This window comes from Triticum dicoccoides, chromosome 7A, assembly GCF_002162155.2.
Source record: "Triticum dicoccoides isolate Atlit2015 ecotype Zavitan chromosome 7A, WEW_v2.0, whole genome shotgun sequence".
Classification (NCBI taxonomy): domain Eukaryota; kingdom Viridiplantae; phylum Streptophyta; class Magnoliopsida; order Poales; family Poaceae; genus Triticum; species Triticum dicoccoides.
The window spans coordinates 392,359,578-392,380,822 of NC_041392.1; the positions used below are offsets into that span (position 1 = coordinate 392,359,578).

The window sequence follows — 21,245 nt, forward strand, 5'->3', positions numbered from 1 at the left end:
GCCCACTCCCTTGCCTCTCTACTCTCTCCCGCTCGCTCCCTTGCTCTCCCCTCATTGCCTAAGCCGCCATGGCGACCCGCCGAGAACCACCGCGGACAGCCGCTCCCTCACTCCATCTCCCGTCCCCGAGCTCTGTATCATCGCCATCTTCATCCTCGCCGAGCCAAGCATCGTCGGACGCCCTGCAACGCCGGCTCCATCATCTTTTTCTTCCACGGGCACCGAACACCGTCGTCGTCGATTCGTCATCTCCGGTGCTCCCCCGAGCTTGTGGTGACTGTCGCTCAATCCTGTGTGAGATCCTCCTTGTTTCCCCCCAACCCTAGACCATTTGCTCACCGTTTCCATTGGATTCGTCAAGCCCGATACCTCACCGCCGTCAGCCATGATGCCGCCGTGGCTAGAGCCCACCCGCACCGCGTATGAGCGCGTCACCACGACCACAACATCTGTAGGAGCCCATAGCACCCAGTCGTTCTTGCTCCCATGCACCACAGCGCCATTCCCGAGTCCATCCGAACTCCGGCCGCCGCCTACCGTCGTTGTAGTCATCATTTCGGGCCTCCTCTCGCCCAGCCTCATGCTCCGTTGGATGCGGCGCATGTCTAGCAGCCCGTAGGGCCATACCGCGAGTCGAACGGTCGTCGAATGGCGAATCCTGAGCGCCTCCACCGCTCTGTTTGGTCGCCGGCGGCTAACTGCCTGTGCGTCTAATGTGGAACAGTCATTGGTGGATAATGACGCCCTAACTAACCCCCTAGAGTCACTGATAGTGGGCCCTAGTGCTTGTTAATTAGATTATTTAGGTTTAATTAAACCCTATTAGCCACTATGTGACTGACATGTCGGCCCTAGTGTCAGGTTTGACATGGACCGACCCTGTTGACTTGCTGATGCCACAATGTTGTCATGCTGACGCGGTAACCTATTTCTGGAATTTAACTAAATCTAAATGATTTATTTATTTTTAGAAATTTGCCTAATTTTCAAAAATTCATAGTAAATCAACTATAAATCGAATTGAAAAGATTTCTATATGAGAAAATAATCAAAAAGCCAATCTTTCCATCTGTACCATTATCATGCATGTTTGAACAACTAATACTCACTGAATTGTACAATTCCTTAAATGGCATTTTAAATGCTTTAAGTGAACCTTACATTTGAACCTTTGGTTCAAATGAGTTTCTTTCAACATTGCTATTAGTTGCATTAGCTCAAATCACAGCATATTGCCATGTCATGACCATGCATCATATTGTGCATTGCATTGATTGTGTTCCTTCTCTGTTTGTCGGTGTTGTTCCCTCTCGGTAGTAGACAATTCCGACGTTGCGATCGATGACACTGATGAAGACACAATGCTATCATCAGGAGTGCCAGGCAAGCTAACCCCCTTTGAGCATTCCGATACAATCCCACTCGCTCGCTTCTGCTCTCTTTTACTGCATCAGGACAACAACGATTCAACTGTTACATGTTGCGGTAGTTGGACCCATTCCTCTGCATGACCTGTCTTACCACAGTAAATAGTTGAAACCCACTAGCATGAGTAGGAGTTGTTTGAGCCATGATGTGCCTACTCATTCATGTTTGCTTGTTATGCCTGGTATGCTTAGAGTTGTGTCAGGTCTGATCCATCTGGGATGGATTGGATGGTGATGAACATGTCCTACCGTTGAGAGCTAATTTGGTAAAGGTAGCGATGAGAGCCATGTAGTAGTACATGGTGGGTTGTCTCATTGAAACCGTCCTCAGGAACTGAGTTCTGTGTTTGTGATCCAAGGCAGTTACTACCACACATTGGGCTCCGGGCACTCCAAGCTCTCTCGATTATTCATTACCTTGATCTCTATCCAGGAGTTGCAACTAGTTTCTGGTGTTTGTAGGTTGTGTTAGTAGTCTACCAAGTGGCACCCGGCCAAGTGGGCTTGGGACAGACTAGGCACAGTGGCATGGTGTACCAAGTGGCACCCGAATGGAGGGCCTGGGAACCCTGCTCACTTCGTTTGGGGCCGTAGTGGAAACCCCAGCCGGACTTCCTTGCGGATGGAACTCGAATAAGCGATAAACCTGGACTAGAGACTTGTGTGGTTAGTCAGGTCATGGCTGACACCCTCGCTGGGCTTCTACTTGAAGGTTGTCGAGTACATGTCGTGTAAACAACGATAAATGGTGAGAGCGTGTGTGAAGAAGTACACCCTTGCAGGGTAATATGATTTATTCGAATAGTCGTGTCTGCGGATATGGACTACTTGGAACGCTTATATGGTTCATAGATAACTTGAAGTGGATACTCTAAAATGCGCAAGATAGGCGTGAGTGCTATGGATGGCCTCTCGTAGGGAGACAGGAGCGGATTCATAGTAGTGTATTGATATGGTGAATATGTGGACTCATGTGCGCCACCTCAAAAGAGTTATCAACAGTCGTAGTATAGGATAGCCACTGAGTCAAAGCTGGCTTGCTGCAGTTAAACTTCACCACCCCTTTGTTGATACTCATGCATATGTAGCTAGTTCTGATGTAAGTCTTGCTGGTACATTTGTACTAACGTTTGCTTAATTTATATTTTCCAGAGGAGACTTCAGTCTTGCTAGTAGTTCCGCGTGGACTTCGACGTTCAGCTTGTTACCTCAGCTACGATCTTGTACCCTTGTGAGGGTCTCGCAGGTCTTCTCAGCCTTTTTTCATTTGTAGTTGTCTGTACTCAGACTTGTTATGCTTGCGTTGCTTGTATGCTCTGTATGTTTGGTCATGTGACCCGTGTTTGTAATAAATGCTATGTGGCTCTTCTGGGCCTTTATCTATATGAGATGAGTTATGTTGTGATGCCATGTTGTACAGCACATACTTGCATATTATGCGCACTTGTAACGTGTATTGCTATGTGTGGGATCCGACACCTGGTTGTTTATTCTTGGTACCCTCTCTTATGGGGAAATGTCTCCTAGTGCTTCCACTAAGCCATGGTGGCCTGCTACTGCTCCAGAACACATGGGATGATCGGCATGTGTCCTTCTTTGCTCCTGTGTCTGTCCCTACAGGGAAATGTCACGCGGTGCTTACCGGAGTCCTGCTAGCTTGCTACAACCCGGTTTCACTCGCTGCTGACCGACACGTGCATTGTTGGGTCATGTATGTCTGTCCTTGTAAGTTTGTGCCACCTTGGGTTTACGACTAGTCATGTCGTCTCGAGTTCTCTGTCATATGGATGCTAGCGACACTATCATATACGTGAGCCAAAAGGCGCAAACGGTCCCGGGCCAGGTAAGGTGGCACTCGTGGGGATACCGTGCGTGAGGCTGCAAAGTGATATGATGTGTTACATGCTAGATCGGTGTGACTTAGGATCGGGGTCCTGACACTACCATGGCAGGGTGCCACTGGCAACAAGTGATTGTGGATGTTTCTGGTGGAGGGATATTTGCAAGGTAATAAAGAACTTCAGGGACTCTTCTTAGGCCTAGATTAATGAGGTGGATACTGCTCTTTTTTGGTCTGATCACTGGAAAATTGGTGAGGAGGTTACTACCATGCAGACCAGGTATCCTAGGCTGTTTTCCTATGTTAAGGACCCTTGGATCACTGTCAAAGAGGTTTTTGAGACTCAAGATACTTTTGGAAATTTTCATCTTCCATTGTCAGAACAAGCTTATGAGGACCTTAGCATTTTGCAGTCTCTGATGGAGAGTCATGGTAGAGTGGCAGGATTGAAGGATGTATGGTCTTGGCAAGGGTATACAAAGGAGTACAAACCCAAGATGTTGTACTCTCACACTTATCTATCTCAATCCTTTAGTCCCTTGCTCACTTGGATATGGAAATTTGCCTGCACCATGAAAATAGAAGTCTTTGCCTGGATGCTCATTATGGATAGACTAAACACTAAGGATATGGTGGAAAGGAGGCATTGGCATATGGAAGATGGAGTGAATTGTGTGCTCCTCCCTCTGGATACCAGAGAGACAAGGGACCATCTATTCTTCAACTACAATTTCAGTGTGAGGGTGTGGAACTATCTTCAGATAGATTGGTCATATGGTGACTCAATGAATGAGCTGGTTATTCAGGCCAGGAGAAGTTTTGACAAGCCTTTCTTCACTGAAGTGGTTTTCATTGCTTGCTGGAATATCTGGATTATTAGAAATGGCAGAGTGTTTAGGAATGAAAGGGCCAGGTTTAATAAATGGAGAAGTGCCTTCATTCATGACATCACCCTTATGCAGTACAGAATTAAGTCTGCAATCAAGGATGAACTCTTGAGATGGATATCTTTTCTGCCTCCTTGAGGTCTGATGACCCATAAGTATAGGGGATCAATTGTAGCTCTTTTCGATAAGTAAGAGTGTTGAACCCAACGAGGAGCAAAAGGAAATGACAAGTAGTTTTCAGTAAGGTGATGTCTGCAAGTGCTGAAATTGTAAGTAGCAGGGTAGTTTGATAGTAAGATAATTTGTAACGAGCAAGTAACAATAGTAGTAACAAAAGTGCAGCAAGGTAGCCCAATCCTTTTGAGGCAAAGGACGGGCCAAAACAGTCTCTTATAGTAGGCAAAGCATTCTTGAGGGTCCATGGGAATTTCATCTAGTCACTTTCATCATGTTGGTTCGATTCGTATTCGCTACTTTGATAATTTGATATGTGGGTGGACCGGTGCTTAGGTGTTGTTCTTACTTGAACAAACATCCTACTTATGATTAACCCTCCCGCAAGCATCCACAGCTAGGAGAAAAGTATTAAGAATAAATTCTAACCATAGCATTAAACTTTTGGATCAAGTCGGTCCCTTACGGAATAGCGCATAAACTGGGGTTTAATCTTCTGTCACTCTCGCAACACATCATCTAATTGCTACTCCATAATGCATTCCCTTAGGCCCAAATATGGTGAAGTGTCATGTAGTCGACGTTCACATGACACCACTAAGGGAATCACAACATACATACTATAAAAACATCGAATACATATCAAATTCACATGATTACTTGCAACTTGATTTCTCCCGTGACCTCAAGAACAAAGGTAACTACTCACAAATGATAAACATGCTCATGATCAGAGGGGTATTAAATAGCATATTGGATCTAAACATATAATCTTCCATCAAATAAACCATATAGTAATCAACTACAAGATGTAATCAACACTACTAGTCACCCACAAGTACCAATCTATAGTTCCGGTAACAAGATTGAACATAAGTGATGAACTAGGGTTTGAGAAGAGATGGTGTTTTTTTTGCGAATAAGAGAGGAGATGATGTTGTTGAAGATGTTGATGGAGATTGCCCTCCCCAAGATGGGAGAGTTGTTGGTGATGATGATGACGACGATTTCCCCCTCCGAGTAGGAAGTTCCCCCGAAACTTCCCACTCGGAGGGGACTCGGAGGGGGAAATCGTCGTCGTCATCATCCGAGTGGGAAGTCCCCCCGGCGGAATCGCTCCGCTGGAGGGCAAAAGTGCTCCTGCCCAAGTTCCGCCTTGAGGCTGCGGCGCTTCGTCCCAAAAGTCCGCTCCTCATTTTTTTCTAGGTCAAAATGACTTATATACCAAAATATGGGCACCAGAGGTGGGCCGAGGAGGCCACAACCCCCAGGGCGCGCTAGGGGGCCCTGGCGCACCCAGGTGGGTTGTGCCCACCTGGTGGCCCCCTCTAGTAGTTATTTGCTCCAATAATTATTATATCTTCCATAAAAAATCCTCGTGAAGTTTCAGCTCATTTGGAGTTGTGCAGAATAGGTAGTCTGACGTAGTTTTTCCAGGTCCAGATTTCCAGCTGCCAGAATTCTTCCCCTTGATGTGTACCTTGCATATTATGAGAGAAAATGCATTAGAATGACTCAAAAAGCATTATTATGCATAAAAACATTATAAATGACAGTAAAAAAACATAATGCAAAATGGACGTATCAAGGTCCTTTGTTGCTTTTATTCTCTTTTCTAGTTCCTTACTTTAGTCCCCCTGGTTACAACTTGTAATCCTTGTATTTGTACTTGTAATTCCTATTCTATTTGTACTTGTAATGCCCCACAGTTCCAAGCCAAAAAAATCTTATCATGACATTCTTTTTCTCGTGCCAATTTGTACAACTTTGAAGTTTTCTTCTATATCAACATGCCTAACCTGAAAGAAGAATTTTTTTATAAAGGGCGTTTTTATTGATTCAGAATGTAGCATCAAGAGGATAGAAAACACAATGAGTAACACTGGCCTCTGCATAGCAAAGGTGCACACAGCCAACGTCAATACACACACATAAAGAAATACACCGCTTAATAGCAAAGTCATATAAGACCGAAGTTATGTTTAGGCGGAGAAAAAGGAAGAGAAAAATAGAGCAATGGTGATCCACGTCGAGCAACTACTGACCAAAACGAAGATGATGTGTACGTCCATGATCCGGACTTTGGACGGCCGCCTAGAGTAGTCTACAGAGCCAAGAACCAATGCCACTCGTGTGACGTAGATCAACTGTTGAAAGAGGTTGGCACTGCCAAAATCCCATATTGAGGACGCTTTGACGGTCCTAGTCCTTTGTCGCAAATGTACATCAATGATATAATGTGTGCATGGCCATTGGCCCCCAAACAATACACCATGAACTGACACTGCACCGCCATGGCTGCAACTTGCCTCCGTAAGCTCCGTCATGGCCTGACCATCTGCACCTCCAGCCTCAACAACACTGTCGTGGCGCACCATCTCCACTATGATGTAACGCCGCCACAAAAGATCACCGATGCCTGCCATCACCTCCATGCCTCATCCACCCACATCTAGGCACCGGAGAGACAAAGAAGCTGCAGCAACGGTGCATACCACTGGTCCCATCAACCAATCCATCTCCAAAACGATGCCCTCAAGATAGTCACGACACAAGAGTGACATCATCGTCCGCTCCGAGGGTCCTAGGGGTTCCCCTAGAGAAATACAGTTTGAAAGAAGAGAACGACCGCATTGACGCCTTCAACAAGGCAACGATATGCCCAGAGACGCCGTCGTCAATGGCCCGGACCGCATCCGAGCCCAACTTTCGCTTGTCGTCTCACCTCCCAAACACATAGGTCGGCTGACCCATGTACCACCACCCATGCCATCATCCTCGCAGCAGAGAGGGCTCACACCAGGGCCGTCGGCCGCGGCGGTGGCGCCCATCAGATCCAGACTAGTTTGGTACTGGCCGCTGCAGGAACGCCAACATGCCAAGCAGAGCCGCTGGGGCGCGTCACAAGCCGAACGCTGAGGAGAGTCTGCATCAGGCCTGGCCGAGGGCCGGTGCTCGTCGGATCTGGACTTCCATATCGTAGGTGGTGTGCTGCCTGTGTCATGGAGAGGGGTCGATTGCCACCGGGACTAGCATGGATGTCGGGATCGGACCCCAACACACACACCTCAGCAGGGCATGTGATACCGCATCTTAGCGGGGGACTCCGGCGATGGGAACCGCCGCCGCAACAGCCGAGAACCACCGGGGAAAGGCGCCGCGCGCCGCGAGAGCTACCCCACCACCGCCGTCCGCGGCACGGGCTTAGCCTGGCCGCTCCTCCGACAGCGGCGAGGGGTTAAGGAGGAGAGGGGAAGCTGCACGGTGCACCGGCTAGGTTTGGTCAGTTTCTCGACCAAAGAAGATAAATGGAGGCAATATTTAGTCGAGTGTCAGTTTCTCGACCAAAGAAGATAAATGGAGGCAATATTTAGTCGAGTGGCAATCCACCGTCGCGCCCTCCGTTTTGGACTGGTGCCAGAGTGCCTTTTAACTTAACTGTACCCTTCTATCAATGAAAGATAACCAAGCTTTGCATATTCATGAAAAAAAGCAAGTTGACAACAAGAATTTGCACGGAGATCCCATTTGCCAAAATTGCCATCCCTCTTGGACTCTGATTAGAGCGGCGAAGAGGATGATGGGTGAATAAAATCCAAACAGGCCGCAGCCAAGAGAGGGATGGAAAATTAGAGCGGTGAGGGTGGAGAAAGTGGAGCGCTGTTGGCCCTCGCGCGCGACATAGAGGAACAAGGGATGGAGGCGGAAGAGTCTCTCCCCTTCACCTCTTGCTCCTCGTATCTCTCCATCTCTCTCACATTGTGGGGGTGGCAAGGTGGCCGAGCCTGAGCAGCTAACAGGAGTGAGGAATGGAGGAGGCCCTGACCTCTCATGACGTCGTTAGATCACACATCAATGACGACGCATTACTACAGATTTGTTTCAAATGTAGTGGCACTTGAACTAGGGCTAGATGAGCATAGGAATCTACCGTAGGGCTAACTGTGTAGTACACACGTTACAAGAGATGGACTTATTTCATGGCGTAGATTAAATGAAATTGCAGGTGACAAGAGTTCTTGGCAGCTTCAGGTTGTATGGTTGAGCACGCGGCGAAGCTGGATCTTCTGGCTCTCCATCCGAGCTTCTAGAAGCTTTGCTTTCAGGCTGTGCCTCTGGACCAGCTCCATGCAGCCTCTGAAGCCACGGTTCATCGAGTCCGGCGACGGCGAGCTCCATGGTCCCATGCTCGGGGAGCTCTGTCCCATACCCCGATCTGCAGCTTCGCCAGCGTCATAATACATACGTCTGTTCAACGAGTTTATTAGATCCACCTCCACATCCACCTGGTGGATTTCATGGTTTTCCCGAGGGCAAGGCCTCGAGAACTTTGATATTGCCGACTGTTTCTTCTCGTGCTCCACAACTTTGATATTGCTCAGGTCATTCTGCCAGACCTCCTCCGAATTGTCTCCACTCGTCCAGGAAATTCTGTCACATACATTGTTGACTGAAGGTTCGCTTCCATTCCCGTTCAGTGAAAAGCTTGAACCCTGAAAGTCTTGGTGGCTTGTAGTCTCCCAGCTGCTCCCATCTTCTATTTCACTGTCTTGGCAAGGGCTTCTATTGGTTAGGTTCTCCAGGCATACATCAGCCATTTGGCCGCTAGCTTGTTGAATTTCTAATTCATCTAGTGAAGACCTCTGCACCTTGCATCGTCCGAGCTCTTGGCTCGGGCGGATCTCCTTGAATATGGCTAATATTTCCTCCAATGCTGCAGGCGGCTCATACTTGAATTGAACCTCCAGGTCCCTCACCAAGCTAATTTCCCTTATAATTTTCTCTGCTTCTCGTACTAGAATGCTGCTGTCTCCCTTGGCACAACCCAAAGAGGCGACAAAGGCCTCAACATCCTGTTGCAATTTGCTTAGCTCACCGTATTTGTCTTCCAGAGTGAGCCTTGCATCCACAAGTTTCATCTGCACCCGCTCTTCCCGCCACACATCGGCCATCTGTAGCAACTTTCTGTCCTCATCCACCTCCTCCCGCAGTTTCACAAAGTCCCGCTCCAAGACTTCAATATCGGATTTTTGTTCCTCGACCTCCCTCACCAGTTTGTTGCACACCTCCTCGGTCATTTCCCGTGTCTTCCTCTCCTTGTCATACTCCTCCAACAGATTATTGGCTGCCAATTTGACCTCCTTCAACTCATCAACAAGCTTCAAGTTAATATTCTCTAGTTGCCTCCGGTTCTTCTTCTCATGGTCGAGGTCTGCCTTCATATCCTCAAGAATGGATTGGGCCTTCTTGTGTTCTCTCCTCCGCCAGGTTGCTTTCTCCTCCCTCAGTTTCTCCAACAAGCGGTCAAGCTGCTTCTTAGCTGAAACACGCTCAGCTTCTAGCTTGCCCACCCTATCTTGTGCACACTGGAGCTCCATCTGGATTATATTAGCATGAGTTTGCCCTTGCTGTTTTTCAATGAGATCAAGTTGGTTGGCAATCACATAGGCACCATCCAATTCACCCCCCTTTACGCTCTCAGACTTCCAATTCGTTGCATTCTCCAAGCCGGTGATCGGCATCAAACCTGAGGCGAGATGAAGTTTAACCTACACAATTAAATCCACAAAATTAATTATACACCAGTTTAGGTGCCAGTGAGCAAGCCGCGAATGAGTCAAAGCCACAGGAGCTTAACGAAGTAATTTCTAGCATTACTTTGTGGAGTTCTCCGCTGTGTTGCTCCAAAACGGAATTGGGGCTTGAAGTCTCAACCTTCAGACCATGTTTGTGACCAAGATGATCCTTCCTGAGAAGCTGGACTTGCAGATGTCTCGGTATAAACTGCCATACAAGTAAATGTGACCAAGAAGTGAGTACAGGAGCAACGAATTGTCAAAGTCTAATGAGCAATCATCCTTCATTTTCATTCGGTCAGAGCAGCAAGATGTTATATGGCTAAATGAAAAAAGATCTAAGATTTATCATAACTTCTCAGTAAAGAAAACACATAGCATATGAAGACAACAGTTATATAAAGATGTGCCGATAAAACTCTAGCAGTTCCACTGTTTGGGATCAGCCAGACTTTTTCAGCAAAGAACAGTCTCAGTGCACCGCATAACACCCTCCGAATTAAATCAGCATGAGCCAACCCACTCATCAGATATTTCTGAACCCCAACAGACAAGGAAGAATGTGTTGCTCACTTAATCGACTGCAGCAACATGGTAGCTGAAAACTAGATATAGTTGGCAATTTACATAATTAACTAACTGGACCATGAGAAATTTTGTACTGCATTGTAAGAATTAGGCACTTCACTTTAAAATACAACATGAGTGGAGAAAATGGTAGAGGAAACTTGTCAGCCCAAACTTTCTCTTTGTCACAATCACAGAGTAGTACTTTACACTAAACCACCTGGTGAGGTGATAGCAACCACTAAGAGCATGGTTAATAGTATAGCCAACTGCTGGCTATACGATCTTGCCACATCATCTATAGTCAAGCTTATAGCCAGCAAGTACAATAGTTGCATTTGAATATGTACTATTTTATTGATACATTGCCCACTTCCCATTTTCACAAAGTGTTTAGGAGCGCGTGCTACAGCCGGCTGTTAATCGGTAGCCCGCTTCTCTTCTCTCTCCTCCATCTCACCAAAAATATAATATTTAAGAGTTAAATACACTGCGGGTGCCTTAACTTGTCCAGTGCGGTCAGTTTGGTGCCCAAAGTTGCAAAATACACAAAACTGGTGCAATAACTTGTCCTTATGGTGCAAATACGGTGCCTCATGGCTCCCCTCCCTCCCCGCTCCTCCTAGCCCCCCCACCCTCCAGCCCAGCCGCCGGCGAATCCCCGCCGTCTGCCCACCCAGCACCTCCCCTTGCCATGGCGGCCCCAAGTGCTGACCCTGTCGAGCCCCGGGCGACCCTCTCCGACGACCGCGTGTCCTCCGGCGACCGCTGGTACGATTCGGAGAGCGAGTCCTCGGCCCGCTCGTACAGCGACGTCGCACGCACACCGCCGGCTATGCCCGCGCCGCTCGCTCTCCTCGCTCCCACACGCGCCGTCGACCAGCCTCGACTGCCCGTTGCGAGCCGCATCGGCCCCCGCTCCGAGGTGCACCGTGCCCCTGGTGGCGTCCAGGTCGATGCCGGCGGCTTCCAGCAGCCGCGGCGCCGGAACCGTCGCCGCCGCCCCCGCCAAGACGACGAGCCCAACACGACTCCATGCCAACGGCGCAGCCCATCCCCGGAAGAGGTCGCCGGACTCTGCTTCCGCTGCCTCGACCCTGGTCATCGTGTTCGGGACTGCACCAACGACATTCGCTGCCGCCGATGCCTGGAATCCGGCCACGACTGGCGCTCCTGCCACCCACAGCGCCGGAGAGCCGTCCGGGCCGACCCTGACCGCGCTCGCCTTGCTGCTCGGGCGCGGGCGCCCCAGGCCGCGCAGCCACCTCCGCCTCCTCCCGCCGCCTCGGCTGCTGCGCCCTTGCCGCGCGCGCCGGAGCCGGTGAGGATTATCATGTCGCATTCTGTGGAGATGGAGGAGGCCGAGGAGGTCCTGTCCCGTGCAATGGTAGCCTCCATCACCGGCAACAGGCCGACCGTGTCCGCTGCCGAGGTGGCTGATGTGCTCCTGACCTCCCTCGAGCTCGAAGACGGCGACTTCACGGTACACGCTCACCACCCCGAGGATTTCCTGATCCTGTTCAGCTCGCGCACGACCATGCGCCGCCTCAATGGAGACCATTTCATCCGCGCCCCGCGGTTCAGCCTCTCCGTCCGGCCGTGGAGCAAGCTGGCGCATGCGGGCTCTGGCCAGTTCGAGTATCGCGTCGAGCTTGAGCTTCGGGGCATCCCCGCTCAGGCCTGGCATCTATCGACTGCTGAGCACATCCTGGGGGAGAGCTGCTGGATCGAGCGGCTTCATCCCAACACGCGCTCCAGAGAGGACATGGCCACATTCCGGCTGGCAGGGCGCGCGCATGATCCGGCCAGCATCCGCCGCGCCGCTGTTCTTGAGATCGTGGAGCAGATTCCAGCAAGGGTACGTTCGGAAGCGCCTACCATCAGGACCCTCACCTACCCAATCTCCATCGCTCTTGGTCGGGCGGAGAGGATCGGAGCCCCTGCGCCTAGCAATCAGGGAAGCAATGGACCTGGCGCTGGTGACGGAGATGGCACCGGAGGCGGCGCCGGAGACAGCCACGACCATGCCCGAGGCAATGGTCCGGGCCGGGCGCGTCGACGCGGCCGCAAGCGCCGGCGTACGGAGGCGCCACTTGTCGGACGCGCGGATGGCATGACCGTAGACACCTTGGGCTAGCGCGCTAGGGGCCGCTCCGTGCGCGCTGATGGCCTGTCCGTCGCGCATGCATGGCCGGTGCCACCAACCATCACTACGCCGCCGTCCGTACGGGTTGGGAGATGCTCCATGGGCCCATGGCCAGGTCAGCACGGTCGGGCGGATCAGCAGGGCCCCTCCAACCCACGTCAACGTGCCAGAAAAGGAAAAGGGAAAGGATGGCAAAGGCAGGCTTTGGCCGCGGGCCAGACTGGCCCTGCCGCAGCCGCTGATGGAGACGCCAGGAACGGGCAGGAGGGGACAGCGGGTGGCCCCCAGATCGATGCGTCCGCGCATCCCACCAACGCAGAACCCCGCCATGTGTCCAGCATGGCACTCCCATTGGCGGCAAGCACCCCAGAAGGATCAGGAGATTCAAACACCGCCCCATCCCCCGTGGAAGATTGCGTGGATCCCGCAACTAGCTCGCAGGATCCGAGGGACTGTCGGGACCTGCCCGATCTGCGCGAGGTGCCAGACTCGCAGCCCGTGACGGCTAGTTGGTCGGGGCAAAGCGGCTGCTCGCCAGCTGCGCCACCTGACGTGGCCACGTCTGCCCCCGCGGACCGGTCCTGCGGGACCCACGAGCGCACTACTGGGAGCGCGGATGCATGCCCCGCCACGAGCGCGGTCCCCCCTGCAGAGGCAGCCAGCCCACCACCCCCGATGATAATCATGCAAAGGCCCCAGGCCCAGCAGGCCCTGGCAAGGCCCAGCTCAGAAGTGGAAGCCCGCACGCCTGCCTCCAATGGCCGAGGCCCAATCACTCCCGCTGAGGGGCGCTTCGCTTCCCCGCCGATCACCATGAGACGATCACGGGCCCGTGCCCCCGTGTCGCAATCTTGACGCTGGGTGAATTCCTAGCGGCTGCAACCAAGCACATCGCCGCAGCCTTGCCGACGCCCAGGAGGAGGCCGCGCGGGCCTCTGAACTTCGCCCCACGCCGCGGCCAATTCATCCCCGACGGCGGCGCCCCCTACAGCCGAAAGACGCGCGCATGTCCAGATCTTGCGCACCCTGGGGATCATTGGGACGAACCAAAAGATTTCATCCGCCGAGATGCAAACCTATGAGGGCATGTTCGCAACACCCATCCCGCTCGCGATGCTCAAGGCCATTGCTGCCCTGGTCGATCGAGAGATCCTGGAGGGTTTGACCAGCCTGCCGACCACACCGGCACGGGTCGAGGTTGCGTGTGAAACCTAGGAGTGGCGCACGGTTTCGCTCGTCGATCCAATATTCATGGATCACGGCCTCAGGATTGTAGTGTGGAATGTGCGTGGCCTTAACGCACGCGCTCGGCGCTTTGCCGCCCGCTCGCTGTTGGACACCACGGCTGCCTCCATTGTATGCCTATAGGAAACAAAGATGGAATTGCTCTGCTCGTCTGTTGTGCTCGACACCCTTGGCTCGGAATTTGATGATTACACATACCTCCCGGCGAATGGCACGCGAGGCGGCATTCTTCTGGCTTGAAAGAGCAGGGTTGTATCTATCACGCACCCTCTGTTCACCACAAACGCCCTCACCGCCACGGTGACCACGGCCACGGGCGTACCCTGGTGGCTTTCGGTCGTGTACGGACCCCAGGATGACGCGGACAAAATTGCGTTCCTGCAAGAGCTCCGGGACATCCGTGCGGCTTGCCCCGGACCATGGATGCTATGCGGAGACTTCAACCTCATCCTACATGACGAGGACAAGAGCAATGGCAACTTGAATAGGCGAATGATGGGCAGGTTTCGCCACCTTGTCAATGATCTCGCCCTGAAAGAAATTTACCTCAATGGGCGCCGCTTTACATGGTCCAACGAGCAGTCCCCGCCTACCCTGGTGCACCTAGATCGCGTGCTCTGCACCTCGGACTGGGAAGACGCACACGGCGAGTGCCATCTCCGCTGCCTTGCGTCCGTCGTCTCGGATCATTGCCCGCTGCTGTTAGACTGCGCACCCATGCCCACGGCATACAGGCGCTTCCATTTTGAGGATTTCTGGCTCAGGCTAGATGGATTTCAGGACACGGTGGCCGCGGCCTGGGGCTCGGTTTTACGACCCGGACCCCTTTCACCGCTTGATGTTGCGCCTTCAGGCCACAGCCCGTAGACTCACCAGCTGGAGTGCCAAGTCTACTGGCAGCTGTTATGGCCGGCCGGCTTAGGCCCGCAAGTTATCTTAGTTTTTATTTTCAGATTAGGCAAGTTATCTTAGGTTGATTCTTCTACAAGTTATCTAGGATATAAATATAGGTTGTAAGACTCTTTTTGAGGGCAAGCAATAAGAAGAATATTATCTCCTATTGCCCGGCTCCCTGAGGAGCCGGAACCCTAGCCGCCAACAGCCCTAGCCGCCGCCGTTCTCCTAGCCGCGACGGCGCCCTGCCGCCGGCGCGCCCGATCCTCGCCACGTCTCCCTCCATCCTTCCCTTACCACCTACGCCCTAGACCTGGTAGAGTACTTGATCCTACCAATTTGGTATCAGGTAACCGGGTTTCGACCATGTCTCCGCCAATTCCACCGCCACCACCACCGCTGCCCGCCAACTCCTCCACCACCGCCGCCTCTGCGCCGGGCGTCACGGCCTCGCTCTCGGCGGGCACCACTGCGTCGCTCTCAGCGCCGGTCCTAACGGCACCCGGCACCACGCCGGGCCAAGGGCAGCCACAGCCCCCCGTCCAACACTCGTCGCCGTCATCACCTCCCCCGCAGCCGCAACAGTTCACGCCGGAGGCCATGGCGGGCGTCCTCAACGACCTCGTCACCGCGGTTCAAGGGATCCGCCTCTACCTGGCAGGTCCGTACGGGCCGCCCCCACCACTCCATCCAGCCATGGCCGCGGGTCAGCAGGCGCTTCCGTGGTACTCGGCATCGGGGGCCATCACCGGACTCCATCCAGCCATGGCCGCGGGTCAGCGGGCGCTTCCGTGGTACTCGGCACCGGGGGCCGTCACCGGAGGCTACCCGGCGCTCCTCGCCCCAGCGGCCGCACGGCCGCCTTGGGCGCAGTGGCCGCCGCAGATCGCGCCGGCAGCCCCGCCACTTCTCGCCACCACGGGGCCGCAGTGGCCCACCTGGACCGCGCCGGCCGCGCCGTCCTCCGTCGCGCCCTACCTTCCAGCGGCCTCGAAGCAGGGTCCTCCACCGGCCCCGCCCAGCCCTAACCTGGGCACCGGCGCCTCGGAGCAGGGCCAGACCCAGCAGCTTCTTCCAGCGTCACCGCCGGCCCCCACGCCGCAGGCGCCGGTGCAGCTCCACCAGGCGCCGCCGCCATCGACAGTACCACCACCCGCGCCTAGGGCTACGGGTCGGCCCCTGCACCAGGTGCAGTTTCCACCGTCACCATCGCCGATCCCCGCTTGGGCGACCGGCTTGTCTTCGGGGCCGGTCTACTCCACGGCGCCGGAACACCCGACGCCCTCCCTGCGGTTTGATCACCCCTCCAGCTCGGCGAACTACGCCCCGGCGCTTCCCGACCCAGCATACGCGCCGGCGGCAACTACGGCCGCCCCCGGGCACGGCGGGCCGACACCCCCTCGCTTCGCCAAACTGGACTTCGCCACCTACGAGGGCACGGAGGACCCCCTCAACTGGCTCAACCAGTGCGAGCAGTTCTTTCGAGAGCAGCGGACGCTCACTTCGGATCGCACCTGGCTCGCGTCCTATCATCTTCGAGGCGCAGCGCAGACCTGGTACTACGCCCTCGAGCAGGACGAGGGCGGCATGCCACCATGGGAGCGCTTCCGGGAACTCTGTCTCCTCCGGTTCGGGCCTCCTATCCGCGGGAGCCGACTGGCGGCCCTCGGCCGCTTACCCTTCACATCCACGGTGCAGGACTACGCCGACCGCTTCCAGGCCCTTGCGTGCCACGCGCCGGGCGTCTCCGCAACTCAGCGCGCCGAGTTATTTGTGGGCGGTCTACCGGACCATATCCGTGTGGACGTGGAGCTTCGGGGACCCCAGGATCTCCAGTCGGCCATGTATTACGCCCGCGCATTCGAGCGCCGCGCGGTGGCCATCCAGCAGGAATCACCGTCCCAAACTGCTGGGTCGCTACCCGGACCGGATTCCGCGCAGGGTCGGCCTGTGCAGGCTTCTGCGGCACCCCTCGCCGGGACCGCGGGGCGCCCGTTCCGCCGGCTCACCCCGGCTGAGATACTCGAGCGTCGCCGCCAAGGGTTGTGCTTCAACTGCGACGAACCCTACAAGCCCGGCCACGCCTGCCCGCGACTCTTCTACCTGGAGGTGGCAGACTACATTCCGGAGGACGCCGTCGCCGCCGACCTGGCCGCCCCAGATGTCGAGAAGGTGTTTGACGCTGGTTGATTACCTCAAAGAGTTCAAGCAAGCGCTTCCCCACCTTACAGCTCGAGGACGAGCTGTTTGTGCAGGCGGGGAGAAGTGTTATGGCCGGCCGGCTTAGGCCCGCAAGTTATCTTAGTTTTTATTTTCAGATTAGGCAAGTTATCTTAGGCAAGTTATCTTAGGTTGATTCTTCTACAAGTTATCTAGGATATAAATATAGGTTGTAAGACTCTTTTTGAGGGCAAGCAATAAGAAGAATATTATCTCCTATTGCCCGGCTCCCTGAGGAGCCGGAACCCTAGCCGCCAACAGCCCTAGCCGCCGCCCTTCTCCTAGCCGCGACGGCGCCCTGCCGCCGGCGCGCCCGATCCTCGCCACGTCTCCCTCCATCCTTCCCTTACCACCTACGCCCTAGACCTGGTAGAGTACTTGATCCTACCAGCAGCATTCGGGACCGAATGGCCATTTCCCGCGAGCTCATATCACGGTTCGACAAGGCCCAGGAGGACCGCGCTCTATCACCGCCTGAAGACTGGCTGAGGAAGCACCTCAAGATCACATACCTTGGCCTTGCGTCCCTGGAGGGCACCATTGCCAGGCAGCGCGCGCGCATTGCCACGATCAAGGAGGGCGACGCCAATACAGGTTTCTTCCATCGGCAATGCTCTTTTCGCCGACAGAAGAATCGAGTATACAGCCTCGCAGTGGATGGGCACATACTCACAGACCAGGACACGATGGCGCGAGCTGCTTTTGAGCATTTTGACAGGATACTGGGCTCGGCTGCAGACAGGGAGCTCACGTTGGAGTTGGACCAGCTCATCGAGCCTTGCGACCTCTCCAGCTTGGATGCACCATTCACCGTGGAGGAGGTCTGGGACGAGATCAAACGCCTCCACGCCAGCAAGGCGCCGGGACCTGACGGGTTCACCGTCGAATTCTTGCGGGCCTGCTGGACAACTGTCCGACACGACTTCATGGATGTATTCCAGCAGCTGTTCGAGATGAGAGGCCGCGGCTTCCACAAGCTGAACCAAGCCCTGATGACCCTGCTCCCCAAGCGAGCCGATGCCCAACAGCTAAGCGACTACCGGTCGATTTGCTTGATACATCTTGTGGCCAAGCTCTTCGCCAAGGTCCTCTCATTACGCCTCGCCCCGAGGCTAGATGTTCTAGTCAACCGGAACCAAAACGCATTCATCCAGGGCCGGAGCCTCCACGATAACTTTATCCTGGTCAAGCAATCTCTACGGATGCTACACCAGCTAGGGGCTCCCCGGATCATGCTGAAGCTCGACTTAACGCGCGCCTTCGACACCATATCATGGCCATTTCTTTTTGAGGTCCTGCGACAATACGGGTTCGGAGACAGATTCATGGAGTGGCTCGCAATCCTGCTTTCGACAGCGAGCACTCGCGTCCTGCTGAATGGAGAGCCAGGCCCTCCCATATGGCATCGCGCTGGCCTGAGACAAGGCGACCGCGTGTCCCCCCAGCTCTTCGTGCTCGCCGTGGACACGCTTGGCAGGCTGATGCGCCGGGCTATGGAAGCCGGCATCCTGCGGCAGCTACATCCCAGGCGCCCCATCCCAGCGATCTCTCTCTATGCGAATGATGTGATGCTATTCTGCCACGCCACACCGGAGGATGTTGCCGCCATCAAAGGAATCCTAACCTTATTCGGCAAGGCGAGCGGGCTGCTGGTGAACTACGCCAAGAGCTCGGCCACCACCCTGCATGGCGACCCGACGGCCGATGAGGCGACCTCCCAGCTTGGATGCCCGGTAGCGCAGCTCCCCATATCTTACCTCGGCATTCCGCTGACGACACGTCGACCCACTGCCACCCAGCTGCAGCCCCTCGTCGACTCGGTGGCTGCCAGACTCCCGACTTGGAAAGCGTGGCTCATGAACAAGGCTGGGCGGCTCGCCCTGGTCAAGTCCGTTCTGTGCGCGATTCCCGTGCACCAGCTGCTCGCGTTAGCCCCGCCTAAGAAAACATTGAAGCAGCTGGAGAAGATCCTGAGAGGTTTCCTGTGGGCCGGCCGCGCCATTGCCAATGGCGGACACTGCCACGTCAATTGGCGCCATGTATGCAGACCCATCGAGTACGGCGGCCTCGGGGTCCGTGACCTTGAACGCGCTGGGTTGGCACTGCGCATACGATGGATGTGGCTTGCCCGCGTGGACCCTGACCGCGCCTGCCAAGGGCTCGACATGCAATTCACTAATCAGGAGCGAGCAATGTTCTCTACATCAACCACCATGAGCATCGGCAATGGTTTGACGGCACTGTTCTGGGAGGATCGCTGGATCAACGGGCAGTCTGTCCTTGACATCGCCCCATTACTCCACCAATGCATCCCCAAGCAGCGACGAAAAGCACGGACGGTTGCCGATGGGCTAGCTAACAACACCTGGGCGCGCGATATCCAGGGGACACTGGGGCTGCATGAGATAGGCCGATACCTGCTCTTCTGGCATGCTGTGAGCCACACCACCCTTTCTAACGAGCCGGACCGCTTACTCTGGAGGTGGACGGCCAACGGCCGCTACTCGGCGCAATCATGCTATGCGGCAAGTTTCCAGGGTTCTACACGATGCCCCTCATGGCAGCTGGTATGGAAAACCTGGGCACCACCAAGGGTGAAGTTCTTTCACTGGTTGGCAGCCCAAGATCGCTGCTGGACGGCCGAAAGACTCGGCAGGCGTGGGCTGGATCATCACCCCAGGTGTCTCCATTGCGACCAGGCAGTCGAAACGCTACAGCACCTGCTCCTGGCCTGCCCTTTTGCACGCCAGACATGGCACACCATTCTCAACTGGCTCCAATTGCCGGCCCAGCCGCCTGATCAAGAGCCCAGCGTCATGGAGTGGTGGCGGCGCGCAAGGGAGGGAACACCACCGGCACAGCGCAAAGCCCTCAAGTCTATCACTTTGCTCGTCCCATGGATGATATGGAAGCACCGGAATGCATGCGTCTTCGACAATGCTACACCATCCATCGCAACACTAGTGGATAGGATCAAAGAGGAGGCCCGATGTTGGGCAAAGGCAGGCGCCCAGGGGCTTCGGGTTGTCCTGCCCACAACCTGGGATGTACACTGACCAATTACAAAAACATGTAACGACACACCTCCTAGGAGGCCTTCCATCTTTTCAATGAAATGAAACGCAAAGGCTTTTTGCGTTTTCTCGAAAAAATACGGTGCCTCATGTACGTATCCGGGTGCATCAGTGTATGTTCTGCCTGTGTGGCATGCCAGTGGGTGAGCGATGGATGTCCCACGCATGAGGATTTTTGACAGGAACCCCTCATATTTTTACAACTGCCATTGGCTGGCAGTGGGCCGCGATTTGTACAGCCCACCGAAGATTACCACCAGGTTAGACTCTACTTAATGAACATATTTTACCTAGACACTATATATCACATCGCTACTTACCTCTTCAAACGTTCCTCTTATATATTTATTTAAATATATGGCGCTCTTATGGGCCCGTACATGTATTTTCCATGTTTATTATTTCTGTTTGAAAAAAAGAAATGTAAGAAAATATTACAACTGCCATAAACTTAAAGAAAGTGTTAGTGCATTTCAAAAAAAAGTTCAACGTATCTTTCAAAAAAATAGGTGTATTAAGAAATTGTAAACTTTTTTTTCCAATAATGATCATCATGCATTCAAAAAATTGACAACATCTATTTCAAAATGATGTCCAACATGTATTACAAAATTATTGTGTAAAATTATTCTTACATTTCTACAAACACGTTTAACATGTTTTAACACATTTATAAAACTTTTTTACACATTGATTTTTAATACTCGTTGAACAGTTTTCATAATACAATTTTGTCAATTTTTAATAATTATGTATTCTAAAAATACAATGAAGATACACACTATCTACGTGCTTGTGGTCCTGACTGAAGATATTTTTTTACAATATTTGATTATATACGTTGAACTATTTATATCGACATAAATTTTGAAAAACGTTCATGTTTAGCTATTTAAACTACACAATAACGAAAATAGAATAAAGATTTAAATAGACAATAATGACATATTGATAATTATTGTATTTTTATATGAGAAATTTTACATATCATAAAAACCTAAAGGTAACTTGAAAAAAGCGTAAATAACGTGGATTGCATAGCGAAAGGTAGAAGAGCTATATAGGTTTCCAGGGAACAGTTGGTCACAAAGTATTATTCGGCCTGGTGGCTAGTGTGCAGGCAATTTAATGTATTTAATCATACTGATATGTGGGACCTACGTTTGTCTTTCCCACATAGCTAATTAAAATATGC

The 21,245-nt window shown here is 53.2% G+C and overlaps 1 protein-coding gene across 1 annotated transcript in view; it reads right to left on the reverse strand.

Annotated features, from left to right (window-relative positions):
• Nucleotides 1–8,114: 8,114 nt before the first annotated feature.
• Nucleotides 8,115–21,245, reverse strand: part of LOC119330049 (cingulin-like) — a 14,837-nt gene continuing 1,706 nt past the window's right edge. The window contains exons 2-3 of the mRNA XM_037603156.1: nt 9,987–10,112; nt 8,115–9,877 (exon numbers count right to left, since the gene is read on the reverse strand). Coding sequence (XP_037459053.1) covers nt 8,357–9,877; nt 9,987–10,112 — 1,647 coding nt within the window. The 3' untranslated portion in view covers nt 8,115–8,356. The remainder of the gene's footprint in view (nt 9,878–9,986; nt 10,113–21,245) is intronic.